Raw genomic sequence first — 22,811 nt, forward strand, 5'->3', positions numbered from 1 at the left:
ATCGAATATTTTGTCAAGAATATTTCATATGTTATTTGAGCCTGGCAACAAAATATTTGGTGATTCTACCTCTTGAACTTTTTTTGAAATGGTTAAGTTACCATGGTAATGATAATTATGATTGCTTATGTATCGCTTAACACTTACTTTATCAGAAGTATTTAAGCACTCTACAGTAATGCAGTATAATTAACCTGGCTTTAGCAGAGCAGCTATTATGTGCTCTGCGTTTCAAAGAAGAAATTCTTGCTTGGTTCCTCTTGCTGAAGGATAGTGATGCCCAGAGTCGGATTTGAAGCCATGACCTGATAAAGAGTTGGGAGTCAGTTGGGAGTTGGGAATACTCCCCAGGGAGTTGTGGATGTGCATTCATTGTGTGCAGGAATGACTGATTGAATCCGATGACCGATGTAATAATATATCTGTAAAGTGCTTATACACGTCGTCCTGATGTATAAAGCAAGGCTGATATTGCTAGGGAAATAGCTCAAAATACTAAGACCAAGATTATGCTTTTATACTCACCTTGATGGGATTTTTTAAGGGAAAGATGGAGTTATTGGGTTGATAAACTTTCTGATTTTCTTATCAGTATTTAATATTTTTGAACTTCTAAATAACAAATTAAATAGGAGTTTGCTTTTTATATATTATATATACAGTACATGAATTGTGTCTGATTGTTAAACAAGAATAATAATAGGATTGATTGGGAGCAATATTTTTCATCTCTTGGGGTCACATATCTTTTGATATTTTTAAGGTACATGTACCTTCTCAAAAGTCAGGCACCTTTCCTGCAGGAACAAGCAAGTGGCTTTGTATTTACAATTCTCACATTTCTACAGAAAAAACACAATCGGGAATGTGAGAATTAAAAAGACGCATAGCGCCCTCATTGGAGAATTAATGGGAAAAGGTGCGGCACAAAATATTTATGAGATGCGTAATGCCAGTGTCACTAATACTGAGCTGCACAGTTGGTGTGAAGGCTGTTTGGAATTCACTGCAAAGACTTTCTTCCAGTTAGACTTCCTCTTTGGTAGACCCATCAAATATGATTTACGATATTTTTCTTTTCAATTTTGGAACACTATTTTACTCACGAACAAAGAAGAAGCATTTTTCAGCACGGAATTGCAGTGTTTGATACATTATATTCTGTTTGTGTTGAAATCGTTGAGTTGCGTGTTATATCTGTATGACAACTTAATTGGCAGTCAAAAGAGCTTTGCAAATTTTTTATGATGAATTTTGATCAAATGTGTATAGAGTACAATTATGAGTTGTCTGTACTTACCAGGGATTTACTTAGCCTAGGTTATTTTATATTCATTACGTCAAACTTCCCTTTGAAACAATACCGCAGTTCGGATTGCGAACTGCGGTGTTGTACCCCATTTTCCATTTGGATCTCCTAAAAATCATTTCCAAGCCCTTATCAACCGCGCTTGGCCAAGTAATCCAGGGGTAATCCCCGCTCTCTCAATTTCACCCCCACAGGCCAGTATATGAGCGTTGAGCAAAGGACGAAAAGATAAACAACAGCTGCGCTATTACGTAAGACTTCTCTGCCTGTAGTAGGACCTTCGGAATGAAATTATTGTATTCCATATTTAATCACGTTTTCAAAGGCATATTGTATTCAGTAACCCAATATTAGTCCAATTTCGAACGAAGAAAATCGACCTCGGAATAAGGAAAGTAAGCGAAAGTTGAAGTTGGTCATTCGATTAGTGTGTGGAATTTGAGGTCGAACATTGTTGGAACAAATATCATGGAACCCCACACACATATATAATATATATGTAATTCCCTTTGGCTGTGATCCCAATACATAGAGTCATACCTGTGAAAGTGGCCACTTGTCTGTAGCAGTCATGTGCATATTTTGACCACTAAACTGATTCCCATGAAAGCAGACTGTGTGTAAGAACCTTTCTATGGCATCCACCTGCCTATAGATATTGACCACTAAAACTGATTCACAGATTGTGTGTACAAGAACCTGTCCATAGCAGCTACCTGTCTACAGATATTGACCACTAAAACTGATTCCCATGGAAGTAAATTGTGTTTAAGAACCTGTCTTTAGCATCCACCTGCCTATAGTGACCACTAAAACTGATTCCCATGGAGGCAGATTGTGTGTATAAGAACCTGTCTATAGCAACCTGTCTTTAGCATCCACCTGCCTATAGTGACCACTAAAGCTGATTCCCTTGGAAGCAGATTGTGTATATAAGAACCTGTCTAGATTGCAGTCACCTGTCATTAAAGGCCAAATTTGGCGTTTCCCTTGCGTGGTCACTATAGATGGGTTTCACGGTATAGCTATCAATGTAAAGCAACATGGACAAACATTGAAAAGAAAAAAAAGTGATGTTTACCATTGTGGTATTTCATAAAGGGGATGATGAGATCTTGTTTCTCAAACGAAACAGCCAAAATTATTAGGAAGATAGACTGAAGGGAATTGTTCTTGACAAAAATTTGTTGAGAAGATTATATCACATTTGTTACCTCATTTCAGCTTATGATATTGGACTTGTAAAAGAATTGTTAATGTTAAATTAATCTAAATTAATTTGTTCTTGGTGGGCTTTTAGCCGTTAAATTTGATGTTTAAACAGGTTATATTTTTAATAAAAGGGATAGTATGGTTACCTATTTCAGAGGGTAAAATTTAACTTGCCAAAAGGAGTGTGATGATTGAAGTAGAAATGAGTGTAAATATTTCTTACATTTGTCTCTAGAGTATCAATTTCTTGTATATTTTGATCCAGTAAGTAAGTGTTCTGAATGACAAAATATTTTCTTGTTATTATTTGAGAGTTTTGTCAGGAGTATTGAAATTCATATGTAGGTGGGTCATGTTCTGTGTAAAATGGTAAAAGGATTTTTTTCTGTAATTTTCTGTTCAGTTGTGCTTATTGGATGATGGAAGAGAACACTTATGTTTGTAGCAGTATACCTAATTTGAAGAACTTAAGCCGCTGGTTTATATTTTGTAATTCCCAGGCCAATTACTAGTGACAGATTATAGACGTAGACAGAGGTTATTTCTATCACTCTCTCAATGTGTCCCATCCAATCACTCGTGATTAAACATTAGATTGAATTTAAATTTGTAAATGTTTGAATGTTAACATGATATGACAAATACTAAATGAATGTACTATTAATTGTTCATTTTAGGGGCTGCTTTCAGAAATCCTTCCATAAAAACTTGTCTTTCAATTTTGAATTCTGAAAATTTTTTATGATACAGCAAATTTTATAAACTATAGGAACAATTTTTATACAAAAAATTATTATTGGGAGGTTTTGTTAGAAATATGATATTTTCAAATTATATGATAATCATAAAAGATAATATCGCAATGAAAACTGACAAGTTAAATGCTACATTTTCATATTTTACTCTTCATTGTCTTGCAGTATAGATTATTACTTTATTAATCCTACTCTAGAATTTGAATTCTTCCATCTTTCTTTAATTCAATCTCTCATATATTTTACTTACTATGCATTGCTACATAACATTCACCTTGATATTTCCTTATCTCCTCTTTTCATGCAGTTTTTTTCTGTAATGCTTCTTATAATGATGATGATAAAAATGACATTTATACATACAAAAATTTGCACCCAGAGGGAAATGCATGGTAGAAATTACTCTGTTATTACCTTAGATATTCTATGTACATCTCTCTACATACATCATATCTTTAATTCAATGTGATTCAAAGTCTCAGTGAATTTCTTGTTGATTTCAATTCGACCTGAATGTGAAACTCTTCTTAGATACCTTAATACAAGTCTGAGTCACTGTGATCCAAGTATTTCTCGCTCAGCATGTCGTTTTCTCCATCAATTCTCTCATTTTTGCGTAGACAACAATAACAAGAGATTGGGGAAACTGTTAAGAAACCCTTTTAACAGGTCAGTCTGCAGGCACAGACCCTGATTGAACCTTTGATCTACAAGTGGGTCTCCATGCAAAGACTAGCACTTATAAAACTTGCTGTTTCAGTACACAAGGCATTAATAGTCTGACATTCAGACCATTAACTCAAGTGAAGGGTTTTGTACAGCAGATTAGTAACAGGTGGGAGATGAGCAAGACATTTAAGCTATGATAACTAATATAAAGTGTGAATATATTAACTGTTTTGTATGGAAATATATATCAAACTAATTTGTACGAGTGCATTGTATGACAGTAACAACATGATTTTCAGATGTTGAAGGATAGTTTGTTACATTTGTGTGAAGAGATGTCATTTTATATGTTATCAAATGAGATTTTAAGTGTATGTAAATATATATATTAGAAATAATCGAAATGAACATTCTTTTATATTTGTTTTATTTCCAAATTAATTTGTACGACAAGCTCATCCGGGTTGTCAATGTAATTAAGGTTGATCGAATATTGTGTCAGATGATTGTGAGATTCAAATTTATATGAATATTGAGGTTGATTTACATTGTGAGATCAGGCTCGGTCTGAGTTTGATTTGAAATCTATCTATTTGTAATACAGGCATAACGACTTTCCAGAGATAATTACCAGTGTATCACAATGCAATACTTGATCCTAGCATTTTTGTTGATTATGACAACTATTCTAAAAATATATTTTGAAATCCAACAGATTAAAAAGAAAGGTATTAATATTTAATTTTACAAATAAAACCAGGTTATGGTGAGCTAAGAGAGAAAGTGTATTTGCACATACAGCTATCATGATCAAGACAGTTGATGGAGGGGAGGGGATGCAGGGGTGATAAGAGGTATGATTTATAGCAATCATGTAGTTCTTGAATTATTTAATTAACGATATAAGAACAAATTTTGGAAATTGTTATTGCATATTAATCCACAAAATTTTTGTTTTGTTCTATGGAGGGGGGTTCATTACACAATGGATGACAGACGATATGGTGATTTAATCAATTAGCCAACATTTTCCCCTAATATCTGACAAATATAAAGAATGGATATGAATTCCAGAAATGGTCTATGTTCCTCCCCCAAAATTAGGACATTTGTTTAAATTAGAAAAATGTTATTGCAATAAATGCCATAATTATATTTTTTACTAGAAGGGGTACTCAGGCTAAAAATTAATCAAAACACTGTAAAAGTCAAATCACGGATAAGGATAATAACAAATATCATATTTTGAGGGAATTGCTATGTCTTCATGAATATTCAATGAGAAAATTGATGATGTCAAATCCCCACTTGTTTTTTGTATTATAATTATTGAAATAATGTTAATTCATTCAAATTTTTTGTCTTCCAAGAATTAAAAATAGAATTGACAATGGATTTAAAACATATAATTATTGCTGCAACTCTATTTTTCAAGGAAGACATATCATTTGAAATAATTATGATTTCAAGTTATGACATAAGAAAAAAGGCAAATGGGGATGTGATATCATCAGCCCACCTAAATTCATATTCATCATGACGTGCATATAGTTGTTTTTACAAAATATTGCTAAACTCTAGAATTCAATATGAGATTTTGATTTTTAATGCTGTTGAATATTGTACTCTACTTATTGAATTTATTAAAACTATTCTAGCCAGGAATAGCCTTTAATGGCATTTGCTGTCTCACATAATTCGGGTATGGGAGATTTGTTTGCATGAGTAAGTCAGGAATTCGTGTTTTATTTGATATGTAAGAGAAATCCACTGCGAGCCTATTGGGCATATGGAGTTGCGTTTGCGTGACGTGATATTGCATCATTTTTTTCCTTCTTTGAGACACCATATCCATACCCAGCAACATATGCGCACAATGGGGGACATTCTTGAAGAAATCCTTCAAATTGTTGAGCGTGTAGGAGATATAAACTCCGAAGATGTAGCGGGCTGGCTTGAAAAGGACCACCAGCAGATCGTAGGAGCCATTAAAAGTCTACAATCCTTAGGAAAGGTAAGTAGACCCATGTGTAATTTCCGTATGCGCCTGCCTCAACTAGTTTGCGAACAAATTTTACAGCGTGTGGGACTAGAGTAAGTTGCCCAGAATTCGGCGCTAATGCAGTTTCGCACCGGCCGGCTTAGCGCGTTTCCGTTTTACACCCTGGCGAAGGCATTTTCCGGAAAAGTAGCCAAAAAGCGACTAGTTAAGAGTCTACGTTTGTTTACATTATCAGCTGGGCGCGCGATCCAAAGTCCGCACCGAAGTTATCCGCAGAACATACCGTAAATGCAGCTGAGCTTATACTTTCCAGGTTCAATACGAATGTTTGCCTTGCATTTGCCTTGCCGATTTGCTGATGTCTGTCTTTCTCTCTATCTGTCTATCTCTCAAATTCTATCTCTATCTATCTATGTAACTGCAGTATCTATCTATCTAATAATCTTCTCTGTCTCTCTCATTCTTTATCTAACATCTCAAATTCTCTCACTCTATCTATCCATCCGGCATCTGTCTTTCTCTATTTCTCTCTATCTATTTATCTATCTATTTTTTAACTATCTATCTGTTAATTTGTTAATATTCTTTGTCTCTCTCCCTCTTTATCTAACATCTATCTATCTCTCATCTATCTATCTCTCAAATCCTCTATCTATCCATCTGTCTGTCTTTCTCTATTTCTCTATCTCTATATATCTATGTATCTATCTATCTGTTAATTTGTCTATCTTCTCTGTCTCTCTCATTCTTTATCTTTCTATCTATCTAACTATCTGTCTCTCAAATTCTCTATCTCTCTCCTTCTCTAGCATCTGTCTGTCTTTTTTCTCTCTTTCTCTTTGTCCGTCCATATTTCTATCTATAACATCTCTCTCCCCCCCCCCCTCCCTCTATATATCGACCTCTCTGTCTCTCCCCCTCTCTCTATTTATCTATCTATTCATCCATCTCTCCCCTTTCTCTCTCTTTCTATCTATCTATCCACCTCTCTCCCTCTCTCTGTCCCTCTCTCTATTTCTATCTATCTGTCTGTCTATCTTGTCTCTATCTATTTATCAGTCTTCTATATCTATCTTTCGGCAGCTTCTGAGTGTATCAATCCATCAAACTTCAATTTGTCTTTCCATTATAAGTATCTGTTTATTTTGATTTTGTCTGTCATTCTATTCATTTAGTTAATAATTTATTTTTAAAAAAAACTATCATAAACAACGCGACTGCAAAAGCATGTTCGGATTTCACTGGATTTCACTTCTGACTGCCGCTCTCTCTGTACATGAAGTGCCGAGGAACTCTGTGCTCTGATCAGTAACTGTGCAAATTGCATGCGGTGGTGGACTCGCCTGTGTCGCACCAAGGAGATATCATATCTCCTTGGTCGCACGCTGCATGCAACCAGCGACGTGTGTAGACTCTTCACTAGTCGCTTTTTGGCTACTTTTCCGGAAAATGCCTTCGCCAGGGTGTAAAACGGAAACGCGCCGGCCGGCTTAGAGCTATTCCCCACCAGAAATTTTTCCCAAATATCACAGCAAGTCTCTCGGTCACGTTTTGATGTCAATAAACCTATAACTTTAGATATATGCCCACCGCGTTTACAAATATTGTGATCGTGATTCAGGGACAGGTGACCAGATTTCACAAAATTAAATACGGGACACTCAACAATAAAAAAGGTCAACAAGGGAGGCTACAAAGTGTTAGACTTGTGAAAAAATAGAAAGAATTGGGAGGGTGAATGAAAGAATGAAGGAGATAATGAAAAGAGATGAATTGAGAAGTCAAAAGAAAGAAAAGATGAAGGGAAAATAAAAAAGAATAAAGAAGAGTGAAAGAATGAAAAAGGTTTCAGTCATTCTTTGAATTGAATATAGAAAGAAAAAGAAAGGAAGGGAAGATGTGTAAAAAGACAAAGGAGAGAAAGGAAAAAAGAAAGTAAGTAAGAAAAAAGGAGGAGAAAAGAAAGAATGAAGGAAAGAAAAATGTTTCCTTCATTCTTTGAAAGAAAGAAATAGAATATAAACAGGAAGGGAGGGAAAGAAAGAATAAGGGAAGAATTAGAAAAATAAATGAAAGGAGGGAGGAGAGAATAAAAAACAAAATAATGGAAGGAGAGAAAGAATGTTACAAAAAGAAAAGGGAGAGGAAGGGAGAAGAAAGCAAAGAAAAAGTTTAAGGAAAGAAAGAAGGAAATAAAAAAGAAATTTAATAAAGATGGCAGATAAGAGAAAAAAGGAATGAAGGACAAATGAACACAGAGAGGGAGAAAGGATGAAGAAAGAAAGATGGGAAATAAAGATAGATTACAGGCAACCGCCTTCTTCCTGTACCAGGTGGGTGTTTCATAAAGCTGTTCGTAAGATACGAATGACTTTACGCATGACTGGTGATCCTTTTTTTGTGCTATCTGATATCCCTATGTAATTGAGTTATGACCCAAGATCAGGTTCCAGTCATGCGTAAAGCATTCGTAACTTTACGAACAGCTTTATGAAACACCCACCAGATGATGATGATGAAAAAAAAGGGCAAGCAGGATCAAAGTATAGAAGGATGAATAAAGAAGGATAGAAAAAAAAGGGAAAAAAGTTCAAACTTCAAGCAAACAAAAACAATCCAATCATCTAACAAGCATCATAATATTTGGTGTTTTTAGAATATATTTTTAAAATAAAAAAAACTTAAATGTTTTAGAAATGAATAAAATTTCAAAGTGAAACATTGTCAACTTAAAAATTACATTAAACACCGCAGCATCATACACAACATGACTCAAAACGAAAGCTGAAACAACTTGATCTAAAAGTTATGAAAACTCAATAACTTGTTCCTCCAATTACATCTCCAAATCAGTAATCTGAGAATCCAAAATATAATTATAGAAATTTCCCTCTGATTTTGTGATTATTTTGGTGGAAAAACTGTCATGTCATTGTTTGCACCATTGAGAATCTGCTCCGATCCTACATGCCTAGCTTGTAGCCTGTCTCACACAGGCATGCAGGAGGCCAGTTTGCAATGTCGGGTTAAGAAAATCACCGCTGAAGTTTAGTTATCAATTTCATTGTTGTCTCTGCTTTTGTCATCTATTGGTTATTTGATGAACATTCGTCACTTTCAAATGTATTAACTACATTTTGTTCAACATTCTGAAATACGGGACAAATAGGTGTCCCGGGAAGATTTGTCGGGACAAAGGAGCAAAATACGGGGACGGTCCCGGGAAATACAGGATGTCTGGTCACCCTGTCGTGAATGGCTGTATTAGTAGCCTTGGCTTGAGGACTCTGATATTTTTACCAACACTTTTTAATCACGGAGCCTTGAAACCCTTCCCATAGACGCATAAGTGAGACCTATACACCCGGGGGCCGTTTCATAAAGCTGTTCGTAAGTTAAGAGCGACTTTAAGAACGACTGGTGAACCTTTCATATGCGCTAAACCATCACCAATAATATACTATTTGCCACTAGAAAGGATCACCGGTCGTTCTTAAAGTCGCTCTTAACTTACGAACAGCTTTATGAAACATCCACCCGGATGGATTTCCCTAGGAAATCCATATTCAGAGGGTGAAATCGGTTTGTCTTTATTTGTTTCATTTATCTATGAACCTTCATACGCAGTAGGCGTATGAAGGTGGAAAAGTGTGTCACTAAAGTGATGAAAAATTGGAGGTTTCTCACCAGACCGATCCCGTGTAGATCCCTCAAACCATTTGTAAACCAAGCAGATACAATAGGCTTGACCCTTGAACCGCTTTGTTATGACGTACCTTCGATTGGCAATGTTACAAAATGCCATTTTGAAGAACAATTTATAGATAAAAATTATTAATTAACAAATAATAAAATTTAATACGTGATTATAAATATTATTATTGTTCATTTTCATTGTATCATACTCTTTTCACAGCTTATTGAGGCCGAGCAGCAGACTTCCAAACAATGGGAGCTAACTGCAGAAGGGACGGAGATGGTCAATAACGGCAGCCATGAAGCAGCAGTATATAACGCTGTTCCTTCTGAGGGAATTACCCAAGCTGAACTCATGGTAAACTAGAATTTTTTGTCATTACCTAGATGGTATTTTTTGTTTTATTCTGTTGTTTTGTTGTGTTTTATGGGAGGGGTGCAGGTACTTTGTCGTGATACATAGTTGTAGATCACATCAAATATTACAGATTATGAATAGCTGATTCATGGTTTACATTAAAAGACATGTAGCCATGCAAATATGAGCTGATATCATCTATTAGTAAATCCTGAAAATACTTTTAGTAACTCCATTTATCCCTGTTTAAGGACAGCCCCAATTCATTTGAATTTACCCTTTTCTTTTATGATACCTTAATTATATTTTTCACACTGCCCACTTTAAATAAAGTCTTCTACCATCAGGCTCAATGTTCTCTTCTTTCCCAAAACATGACCTTTAAAGTCTGATTCATTTTTCACTTCCCCCTTCTACAGTTTCTTCCAGATCCATCATTAATCTTTACCTTTTTTATAATTTCTATCACCAACTGTATAAAAATTAAATTAAATCCCAGCACTTTGTACTTTTTTTCCTCCATTATCTTTTTCCAAAATATATTTATGGTATTATGTAGAAAAGAGTCCAGCCTTTTTTGCAAATTATAATACCAGTGATACCCTACTATCTATTCCAATGAAGGTATGAATTAAAAAAATATGAGTTTTTTTTTTTCTTTCTTAAAAAGTATGAATTTTTAACTCTTAAAATATTTCAAACTGAATGCACGCAAATTTGGCACTTCTGTGTTTCTTTGATTTTTTTTACATTATGAATTCATTCACTGTAGAAGACTGTTCCGAATGCTAAAATAGGATTTAGCAAGGCAATGTCTGCAGGATGGTTGGAGGTCAACAAGAAATGTGAAGGTGGTCCAAGAGTTCTGAGAAAGGTAAGCAAGCTCAACGAAGATTAATTGTATGTTATGTAAGACTATTGTAGAAACACTGTTCCCACTAGTTAGATTTAGCAAAGAAATGTTAGCAGTTTGGCTAGGGGTCAATAAGAAATACGAAGGTGGTCCAAGAGTTCAGAGAAGGGTAATTGCAGTCCTATATGAATAAGCTATGCTATTTTCACCATAAGATTGGGTATTCTGGAGATGAGTTTAATGTGGCCCAGAGATGTAAGCTGTGTGAAAAAGGGGTTATATGCATTTGATGTCATTGCAGAAAAATAATCCCACTGCAAAAAAGGATTCATGCAATATTCACTGATGGGAGGTTAATGAATGTAAATATGGTTCTCACGTACAGACTACTATCAACAGAGTTATCAAAAGATCTTGAGTTGTCATTAAGATTGGAACAAATTTAGTGAATAATAATCAAAATAATAAAAAGTTCTTGTATAGTGCATATTACATTATCATTATAACGTCTCTAAGTGCTTCCAAAGGACTTGGATATTGGGCGTTCATGCATTTCAAGGGTTATATTCCTGTTGGTGCCGTTTCATAAAGCTGTTCGTAAGTTTAGAGTGACTTTAAGAACGACTGGTGATCCTTTCTCACATGCTTAATAATCACCATTGAAATTAATGGTGAATATTATTTACCAGAAGAAAGGATCACAAGTCATTCTTAAGTCATTCTTAACTTACGAACAGCTTTATGAAACACCCACCAGTGGGCCGTTTCATAAAGCTGTTCGTAAGTAAAGAGCGACTGGTGATCCTTTCTTACGCGCTTGACCATCGCCAATGAAATATACCATTTTCCATAAGAAAGGATCACCAGTCGTTCTTAAAGTCGCTTTTAACTTACGAACAGCTTTATGAAACACCCACCAGGGCCCTGTTGCATAAAAGTTACTAATATGGTAGCTTTGCCATCTAATGGTAACTACCATGGTAACGCTGATCACCAACTTATCAAAATCAAGGATTCCATACGAGTTAACATTGGATGTGTGGAGCGTTTTGGCCCAGTGGATTAGTCTCCGGACTTTGAAACAGAGGGTCTTGGGTTCAAATCCCAGCCATGGCGTAGTTTCCTTCAGCAAGAAATTTATCCACATTATGCTGCACTCAACCCAGGTGAGGTAAATGGGTACCTGGCAGGAATTTATTCCTTGAAATGCCACAGCGCTGTAAAGGCTGCGGGGCTAAAGCCAGGGTAATAATATCCAAGTCCTTTGGAAGCGCATAGAGACGTTATTTATGTGTTATGCGCTATACAAGAACTGACTATTATTATTATTATGGAAAAGTTACCATAATAGTAACTATACCATTGGATGGTAAAGTTACCTTAATGGTAACTATACCATTGGATGGCAAAGTTACCATAATGGTAACTATACCATTGGATGGCAAAGTTGCCATAATGGTAACTATACCATTGGATGGCAAAGTTGCCATAATGGTACCTATACCATTGGATGGCAAAGTTACCATAATGGTACCTATACCATTGGATGGCAAAGTTGCCATAATGGTAACTATACCATTGGATGGCAAAGTTACCATAATGGTAACTATACCATTGGATGGCAAAGTTGCCATAATGGTAACTATACCATTGGATGGCAAAGTTACCATAATGGTACCTATACCATTGGATGGCAAAGTTACCATAATGGTACCTATACCATTGGATGGCAAAGTTACCATAATGGTACCTATACCATTGGATGGCAAAGTTACCATAATGGTAACTATACCATTGGATGGCAAAGTTACCATAATGGTAACTTTTATGCAACAGGGCCCTGGGTTGAATGTAGCAAAATGTGGATCAATTTCTTGCTGAAGAAAACTATGCCATGGCTGGGATTTGAACCCAGTGACTTTCAGTCTATAGCATGTGGGGAAATTAATCAAGGATTCTATGGCCCGTATTCTGAAGTCAGGTTTAACTTAGGCCATGGTCTAACTCTGTGCTAAAATTATGGGAAGCCAAAAGTGTCAAAATTTATATTAAGTTGTTTGTTTCTTATTTTTACTGTGCTCTCCCCTGATTCATTGATGGTGAAGACAATCATCTATTTATATTTCCTAGACAATTATGAATTATTTGAGAGTCAAATGAGCTGAAATATGATATCTGTACCATTAGTGATCTATGTATCAATTGACTATTCATGCTTAAACCACAACTTTAAATTTGAGATAAAGTTAAACCCAACTTCAGAATACCGCCTATGAATTTATTTTGAACCATGAAAATTTATCAGAAATGTTCTTCTTTAATAGGTCTCCTCCATAGAAGATAAAGTACAGTTACAGCTCCAAAGAATCAGACAGGGGAACGTTGAAATAATAACAGATAAAGAAAGGGCGGAACTTAAGAAGAGAAAGCTCATTACTGAAGTGTAAGTTTTATTACTATTATTATTATCATTATTGTTGTTGTCTTGTCTTGTCTTTCCATTAATGCCCACAATCATTATATTGATTATTATGGCATATGAACGTCAAGATTGACTTGACTTACCAGGACCGGCAGGTGCAATACACCGGGTGAACACCCTACTCTTTGACAAATAGTGTATTTGTTTTAACGTGCATAGGTTGTGACTCTCCTATACACGGGACCAACATTTGCGTCCTTTCCGATGGACGGAGTGTTTTCCAACTGCATTCACACCTGCACTGAATACAGCGGTGAGGCACGATAACACATAACGCTATAGCATCAGATTTTTTGTTAGACGCGTTTCGGCATGAGCGGGACTCGAACCCCTCACGATGAGATCTACGATCTTATCCGAAACATGCGCTCTAACCGACTGAGCTACGCTGCCTTGTCATTAATATTACTACTACTATAATTATTATTTGTTGTTGTTACTTCTACTACTATCATTATTGTTATGCACACGCTTTTGTCTCTTTGTTTTTGTTCTATTGTTTATACTGTTATTTTTTTTCTCTGTTTATTGATATTCACAGGACAAGAAATACTTTCCTGATCAAGAAGGGAGAAGAATTCAGCACAAAGATTCAGAAACCAGAGACCGATCTTACTCCTGATATGATCATGAAGTATGTGAGCGTTGACATTGTAGTGATCTTAAAGGCGAAGTTCACCCCGAACAAAAGTTTATTATTAAAATACCAGAAAACAAAAAATATTAGTGAAGGTTTGAGGAAAATCCATTAATGATTAATGAGAAATTTAGGAGAATTTGTTTTTTTATTTATGTCATACGTGCAGCTTCCCCATGTGTTATGTAAGAATGCATAAATATCAATTTATTGATGGTTCATGGTGATTAAATTTTTTTTTTTTTCAAGAGCTGGTGTGAAATTATTTGTCTGTTGATATACTGAAAGTAAAAATATTATATTATCAATTTTAGGGGGAAATTACATTATTAGATTTTTTTTACGACACAATATATGGCAAAGCTGCTTGCATATGACATCACAAATAGAAATATTATAATTCTAATAAACTTGTTGATAATCTTTGATGTTCTATTGTGCCTTCAGGGGTCACATGGTATGTCAAAGGTCATTACAGGCCATACATTATGGTTTACCTGCAAGCCTCTCTTTTGATGGACAACAACATAATTTTTTTTCTACTTATTTTTGCAAGTGAGGCACGGAATTGCTATTAAATCCAAATCAAAAATCTTTATTTTATTGTTTGAAACAGAAATCCTCCAAATATTTGTTTTGCCCAATTGATTATGGGCCCGGCAGCCACTATGTAGTGCCAGATCGATGTAACTCTATCCCTTGTATTGTTAAACGCCAAACAGGGTAGCAGCAACTCCAATCTTTCAACGCCTTTTGGTCTGTGAGACTGATGCTTTTCAACTGAGCAAAACACTGGTTCTAATGCTTTTTGATAAAATTGTTGTATTCACAGAGGAACATGGAAGGACCATAAATTCAAAGATTATAACTTTGAAGCTCTTGGTGTCACGATCCCGTCCGGTCACCTTCATCCGCTTCTCAAGGTCAGGTCACAGTTCAGACAAATCTTCTTGGAAATGGGGTAAGCTGCTTTTTGGTTATGTTCATTGGTTAGAATTCTGAAGTTGAGTTTAATTTAAAAACTGGTCAAAGATTGTGGTTTAAATATGGATTGTAAAGTTTGCCATAAATTTTTAACAAAAGAGGTTAAATGTATCGGTTCATTTGACCTCTAATCATTTTTCATTGTCTTGGAAGGAAAAATGAGAGAGTTGTCATTATCATTACAGAATTGAAAAAAGGGAACAATATAGATAAACATATTAAACAAAATTTAGACATTTTTGGTTTCCCATGATTTCAGCACAGAGTTAGACCATAATCTAAGTTAATTCAAATTTCAGAATACAGGCAATTAAGTTTAAAGTTAATTTTGATTTTATGTAATTGTAGTAATTTTATATGATATGCAATAGAATATCTGAAACTGTAATAGTAATAATTATACTTGCCTTTAATGCTTACTTTATCAAAAGTCTTTAAGCCCTGCAGTAATGCAAGATAATTAACCTGGCTTTGGCAGAGCAGCTGTTACTTGCGCTGTGTTCCAAGAAATAAATTCCTACCAGGTACCCATTCACCTCACCTGGGTTGAGTGCAACACAGTGTGGTAAATTTCTTGCTGAAGGCAAACACACCATGGCTAGGCATCAAACCTAAATCCTTAAGATTGAATTACGAGAGTGATTACCTCTAGACAACAACGCCCCACACTTCTGTCATACTTACTACCATTCTTTGTGTAAGAACTGGTAACCTTCCATGTACATACATGCATGATTATTGATGACCTGTTTTTATAGGCTTACCTCTTTCAGCTAACTCTTGAACCATGTTACGTATGTCCCAGGATATTAATTTTGTTTGGAATATATTTTTAATAGTTCAGTATGGCTGAACTTACTCTGTTGTCATCAATTAAATCAGCATAACACACCACACATTAATATGCTAAACATAAAAATGACAAACCTTGTTCAAAAATTGAAATTAAATATTTGGAGATCTACATATTTGACTCTGATGCATTCAAGGTAGTAGCCATATTTACTCCATATGTTTGCAGGTAAGAGAGAGATTACAACAATATCTAACCACAATAGGAACCAATTTATTTATATAAAGAATATTGTCAAGATATTTGGTAAAAATCAGTTCATGCTGTGTAAAATAGTGAAGGAAGTAAGGACGTTTCATCTCCCATTTGTAATCATAGATTTACGGAGATGCCCACCAATAATTTCATTGAGAGTTCTTTCTGGAACTTCGATGCTCTCTTCCAACCCCAACAACATCCAGCAAGAGATAGCCATGATACATTCTTCATCAAAGGTAATCATTTGTGGTAACTGTCTGTCCATCTGTATGTCTATCTATCTATCTATATATCTATCTTGCTTTTTCTCTCTTCCAATCTCAGCAACATCCAGCTAGAGATAGTCAGGATACATTCTTTATCAAAGGTAATCATGCGAAATTGTCTGTATTTTTGTCTGTTTGTCGGTCTATCTATCTTCCATATGTTTATCTTACTTTCTCTTCCACCCTTAGCAACATCCAGCTAGAAATAGCCACGATGCATTCTTTATCAAAGTAATCATTTGTAGTAACTGTCTATTTTTCTATCTGCCAAGCACAACACCCATTGGAAAATTCTAGCTCCATTAAACTTTAAATTCATTTAGGACATTTGCTCAAGGTCATTTCCATGACATAAAGACATCCCACCTTCTCAGACAGACAGAGCTTCCTGAAATAATTTGTCTCTGGTTTATAGATGATATTAAAAGTTTTTATGCTCACAAATGCAAATTATCATGGCTTTAACACTTCATGAAGTGAAAAGGGAAATGGAGGTCAAACATACCAATTTTTTAATATTATTTTATGGAATTGCCCCATTACCACATTGCATTGCACATACAAGGTATAGTATCAGCAGGCAGAGGTTTATGTAGAAATGCCATGCCTAAAGGTTTTGACCCTTCAGAGCCCTGAAGTGGATATATTCGGTAGATAACTGATAATATATCATGTTTAATTTGTTGACAGATCCTGCTAATGCCACTCAATTTCCCATGGACTATCTTGAGAGAGTAAAGACAGTACATTCCAAGGGAGGTTATGGCTCACAGGGGTAGGTCATGTTTGATTTTTGTTTCTGTTTACGTTTTATGGTAATTCCCGTACGAACCCGATAGGAGACCCTTTTGCTGGTAAACGCCAAGATGGTATATAACCAATTACATAGGAAATGTTTTACATCTAAGTTAATGAGAAATAGTATACAAATCATGAATGTTTATGAGTGCAATGGACAGAATACTTCATGAGGTGAAAGATAAAATGATCCATTCAACGAGGCAAAGCAGAGTTGAATGGATCATTATTTCATCTTTCACCGAATGAAGTATTCTGTCCATTGCATGAATGAACAAACATTCATTATTTGGTTTATATGACACCTATAAACTGATTTTTTTTTAATGTGAAATTTATGAATTTAGATGCAAAACATGCTCATGCAGTGCAAGTTCAGTCTGTTGATTGTTACATCATTACAACATGCGCACTGCTAGTGCATGAGCTGGTGCGCAAGTGCAATGGACAAAATCGTATGGATAAAAAATTGCACAATGAATGTATCCAAAATTGTACGGTTGATGACGTCATTGCAAAATGGGCTGTATGAACGATATCAAACAACCAATCAAATCACAAGGATCTATCTTGGTGTCATATAAAGACTGATGTTATAGACGACGGATATTACTCCCATGTCTTCTTTTCTAAAGGGGAATCCAGCCTTGGCCATAAAATGTTGTGTTGGGAAGAAGAAAAATAAATTAAACAGAATGGCGAAAGTTTGAAAGAAATCGGACAAGCGATAAGAAAGTTATAGCTGCTTTAAAATTGAGATCACTAATAGTATGTAGATTTCAAATTGGCAACTGGGTAAGTAAATTATGACAAGGGGCAAGGACAAGGGCCATGTACTTTATTATCAGAGATTTGTGGTTTTCTCTTAAGTACCTATTCCCCTGGGGCAGTAATCTAAATATAATCCTGGTAGTATATTGTTTTATGTCCTCATGAAAGAAAAATATAATTTGAAATAAAACTTTTGGGAAAAATGACATTTTAGCCATAATATGTATTGGAGTACATGGAAGAGTAGTCCTTGCCTTACATCACTATGACATCCCATATGCGGCCAATTTGAAGTCTCCATGGGTATAGTGATTACCAATATTTACAACTTTTAAAAATTCATAACTTTCTTGTTGTTTGTCCAATATTGTCCAAACTTTCACCTATCAACTTGTCTGATTTTTCTTTTTCTTATAAAGTAAGTCTTTATTTGGGTTGGATTCCCCTTTAAGTGGAGACGATGGCAGAGCGGGGATTCAAACATACAGCCTTGCGATTATGAGTTTGATGAATCAATTGATGCATAATTGATATATAATTGTCATGAACTTGCAAGAAGTATAATGAAGCCCAGCACTCCATGGCAGTGTGGTCTGACATTCTAGTTTAGACCAGGGTTAAACCTTGGTTAAATTATCAGAATACACACTAATTGAGTTCACCCAAAGATGATTAAGAAAAGCCTCCCTTGTCTGTTTTCCTGAGCTTTCTGTTAACTTAAAAAAAATTTACATTGATAAACTTTTGTTTGGACATAGATACCAGTATGACTGGAAGATAGAGGAAGCTAGGAAGAATATCCTGAGAACACATACCACTGCTGTCAGTACAAGGATGCTGTATAAACTAGGACAACAGGTAATATCAGCATGTGGACGTATCATTGTTTGGGTTCTGTGTATGTATTTATTCAATGCAAAACTACCTTTTCCTGCTTAATGTATGAATATGGTTACACTGATTTTAAGGGATCAGATCCACCTTTTTCAGGAAATGTAGTGTGTGTAGTTGCGACAGGAGGATGTAATTGTTGGTGAAGTTGATGAGGAGAAGGTTGTGGTTGTGGTGATGATAAAGAAGATGATGATATTGATATTGATGACGATGACGATGATGATGTTGATGATGATGGTGATGATGATATTGATGTTGATGATGATGGTGATGATGAAGATGATGATGATGATTTTAGTGGTGGTGATGGGATGATTGGGAATGGTGATATCGGTTGTATTGGTGATGATGATGTTGATGATTAAATGACTATGATTCTGATGATGATGATGATGGTGATGATGATGATATTGATGTTGATGATGAAGAAGATGAAGATATTGATGATGGTGATGATGATATCGGTTGTATTAGTGATGATGATGTTGATGATTAAATGACTATGATTCTGATGTTAAGACATTAAATTATTTTCATGTCATTATCGTACAGGAGACATTCACACCAGTAAAGTACTTCTCAATCGATCGAGTATTCAGGAACGAGAGTTTGGATGCCACCCATTTAGCGGAGTTCCATCAGGTCGAAGGACTAGTTGCTGATTACAACTTAACTCTAGGTGACCTGATTGGCGTCATTTATGAGTTTTTCAAGAAACTAGGTAAAATATTACATAAATTTGTTTTGAAATGGGTGTCAATAATAATGCTAGTGGCACCATGACATGGAAAAATACTATTTCATGCATGGGGCTATTGTGGATTTTACTGATATTAATACTTACATTTTGTATTGAGCCGAAATATGGAGACTATTTTGCAACATGTATCATTTCTTAGCACTATAAATCTTTTTAACTGATTAATGTTCTTTATGGATTGGTTTATACAGAATGTCAGCATGGACTCTTTGATGAGATATAGCCAATTACCATTGCTACCACTTCTCTGTTATTGATGGTGCTATTGCTCAGTTCAATTAAATTACTTTGCATTCTTCAAAAAGAGAGTAAATATAACAATATTAAACTACATTTACCGATTAAGATTGTTGTGTAGCAAATACAAGGAACAGAAATGGACAGTTGCTACTGCTACCGCTATTACTACATACAAATCTAGAAGGCTCTGATATTTATGCAAAGACAAAATATTTGACTGATTCGTAATTATTTTATGGTGGTGATTCAATATAAGGAAGAGCTCTATTCCATTTTTCAATCAATCTAATCTTAACTTCCAAGTTTATTTAAGAGTGTCGAGGTTTTCTTGGTACGCCTGAGGCCCTTAATACAAAGCTTTAATCAAACTTTTTTTATTGCATTGACTACAATGTACAATTAATGAAAAATCGAACGTACGATCAATCACTAACCTTTGTGTTACGGGACCCTGAAGACAACAATAACACACTTGTCGAAACATTGAGTTTGGATTGTTCTTTTTAGGACAAACAATTGGCCACAAAAGAAAACATAGTGTACTGTAAAACCTCTGCACTCCTTCCGTCTTCACCATGGAAACTTGCAAGTTTATTCATCCATCCATCCATATTTTATTGTTGGAAATAGACACCGTTCTTACTACCTTCCTAAAACTAGTTTACTGGAAACTAGTTTAAACGTGTAGTGAGAATGGTCGAAGCGATCTTCCAAACCGGTTCAGAAAACCACCTTGCGATTTTAGCATAAGGAAGGACACAACTGTTCTTTGGGAAGCGATCTTCGCACATTTTGATTGTGTTACTCCACACGACAAGTGTAGAATGCCTACGCTGCGGTTTCAAATTTGGCACAAAACATGTCACCCCACTGAGGGCGTTTCCATAGCAAAAAAATCACTTTACGTGAAATGATTTTGACAACCACTTTCATGTTATCAAGTGGGAACGCTAGCAAAGCGATCTTCCAAACTGGTTTCCTGAATCAGATTCCAGTAAACTAGTTTTAGAAAGCGTAATGAGAACGGCCTCATAGAAATGAAATGAAATACCCCGGTACTCTGAAAATTTGCTTTACCCGTTCAAATGCTATCTTCCATGGGCGCGTCGTGGTCTAGTGGTTCTGACTTTCACCTTTCAAACTGAGGGTTGTGGGTTTGGATCCTAGCCATGGCATGTTTTCCTTCAGCAAGAAATTTTTCCACACTGTGCTGCACTCAACTCAGGTGAGGTAAATGGGTACTGGCAGGAAGTAATTCCTCCAAAAGCTGTGTGCACCAGAATCGGTAGACTAGCTTAGCCGGGATAATATAGGAACGCCTTGAGCACCTAGCAAGGTGGATACGTGCGTGATACAGATCCTATATTATTATTATTATTCCATACAGGCATGTACAAGTTACGTTTCAAGCCGGCTTTCAATCCCTACACGGAACCCAGTATGGAGATCTTTGGCTACCATGAAGGACTGAAGAAGTGGGTGGAGCTTGGTAACTCAGGAGTCTTCAGACCAGAGATGCTGCTTCCAATGGGTCTACCAGAAGATGTGGTAGTCATTGCGTGGGGGCTGTCATTAGAAAGGTATGATTTCAAAGGTGCCTGGGGGGGGAGGAGTTTCACAATCACAAAAGTCATGCTAAGGGCAGACATGCATATATGTAACGGGCAATCTTAGTGATTAATATGCTTTAGCGTGCAACCTTTTAGCACGATTTGACTAATGTGGTGATACATTTTATCCCCCCTCCCTTCCTCAGTATTAGAAACCACCGTGAGTTTGTGCTGCTCTTTTCATTCTATTTTTGCATGCTGTGAAACAGTCCCCTGAAATCTTTCTTGGCTTTTCTTCATGTGGGCCCGTCTTGCTAAGAGTTGCAATATAATTTGTATCAGTCTCAAATGTGATTAATTAGAATTTGTGTATTTGAGAGATAAGAATTTTAGATCGATTGCAGTATTGAGTTTAATTTTGAATCTAAAGCAATCCTCTGTAAGTTGGGATCCTGATTCAGCATTTCTTACAGTGAGATAATCTTTATTTGTTTTGGGTGTATGAGTAGTGATAATATTGATAATAAAAGACAGTAATAAGACAGTCTTTTAAAGGGCAATCCCATGAAATAGTAAATATTTACTAAAGTTAAATGACGAATTAACAGAAAACATAGACAAAAACCACTTCTAGGTCCCGTTGCATAAAAATTACTATCAAGGTAACTTTGCTATCCAGTGGTAACTCTCTTGGAATACTTGATTCTGATTAGCTGTTGATCATTGTTGCCATAGTACTTACAACTGGATAGCAAAGTTACCATAATTGTAACTACTCAGTATTATGTAACAGGGCCTAGGAAGGTCCCAACATATGGGGTCAGACGTTCATGACTTACGAACATGCCCCAAAACTAATCTACATTTTATCTACTTACACTGTTCTTCTCTCTTACTTTCAGACCAACCATGATCAAGTATGGAATGGACAACATCCGCGACCTCTTCGGCCCCCGGGTCAACCTACAGATGGTGTATGATAATCCTATATGTAGACTAGATAAATAAGTAAATGAGATATATAGTACAATTATAAACATCCCAATACAGAAAGATGATACTTCTTCCATTGTATTTTGTGTAGAACGTGAAAAGAAGCTATTCCTTTTGTTTTCAGTGTTGTAAATCTCAACTCCAGGGGCCCGTTAACACAAAGCCTAGCAACCATTGTCAAAAAAATTATTTAAGATTGATTGCATTGACTACAATGTACAATCAGTCGTGAAAGATCAAGCGTAAGATCTATCACTACCCTCTGTGTTATTGGACCCAAGAGAGCATTACATGAAGAGATTTTACCACTGATTTCACCGACAACTGTTATAAGCCATTGAAAATCCTTTCATCTGATTGGCTAAGAGCAAGTTAGTGAGTGAAAATCACAGACAAGACTCCTTGAAATGTTCCCCAGCTTTTGAGCAAGAAAATTTCCATGAAACTGAATAATGTACTGGTAGATTATAATTTCAATTGCCTTGTACATGGGGGGGATCATTGTCTAGTGATTATTACTCTCGTCTTTCA

At 35.7% G+C, this 22,811-nt stretch overlaps 1 protein-coding gene across 1 annotated transcript; it reads left to right on the top strand.

Annotated features, from left to right (window-relative positions):
* Positions 1-5,785: 5,785 nt before the first annotated feature.
* Positions 5,786-22,653, top strand: LOC121423590 (phenylalanine--tRNA ligase alpha subunit-like). Its single transcript, XM_041618962.1, has 12 exons — positions 5,786-5,959; positions 9,864-10,001; positions 10,774-10,875; positions 13,179-13,297; positions 13,878-13,970; positions 14,806-14,934; positions 16,129-16,244; positions 16,965-17,049; positions 18,602-18,701; positions 19,290-19,458; positions 21,125-21,317; positions 22,190-22,653. The coding sequence occupies exons 1-12, from the start codon at positions 5,813-5,815 to the stop codon at positions 22,293-22,295; spliced, it is 1,497 nt and encodes a 498-aa protein (XP_041474896.1). The 5' UTR covers positions 5,786-5,812; the 3' UTR covers positions 22,296-22,653.
* Positions 22,654-22,811: the final 158 nt, after the last annotated feature.

Source organism: Lytechinus variegatus, chromosome 11 (assembly GCF_018143015.1).
Source record: "Lytechinus variegatus isolate NC3 chromosome 11, Lvar_3.0, whole genome shotgun sequence".
In the NCBI taxonomy this organism is placed as follows: Eukaryota; Metazoa; Echinodermata; class Echinoidea; order Temnopleuroida; family Toxopneustidae; genus Lytechinus; species Lytechinus variegatus.

Excerpts from the sequence above, each read along its gene's own strand:
- LOC121423590 (XM_041618962.1), top strand. The coding sequence starts at position 5,813 with ATGCGCACAATGGGGGACATTCTTGAAGAAATCCTTCAAATTGTTGAG. Across the intron at positions 17,050-18,601 it reads GGAGGTTATGGCTCACAGGG|ATACCAGTATGACTGGAAGA; the intron begins GTAGGTCATGTT and ends GTTTGGACATAG. Across the intron at positions 19,459-21,124 it reads TGAGTTTTTCAAGAAACTAG|GCATGTACAAGTTACGTTTC; the intron begins GTAAAATATTAC and ends TATTCCATACAG.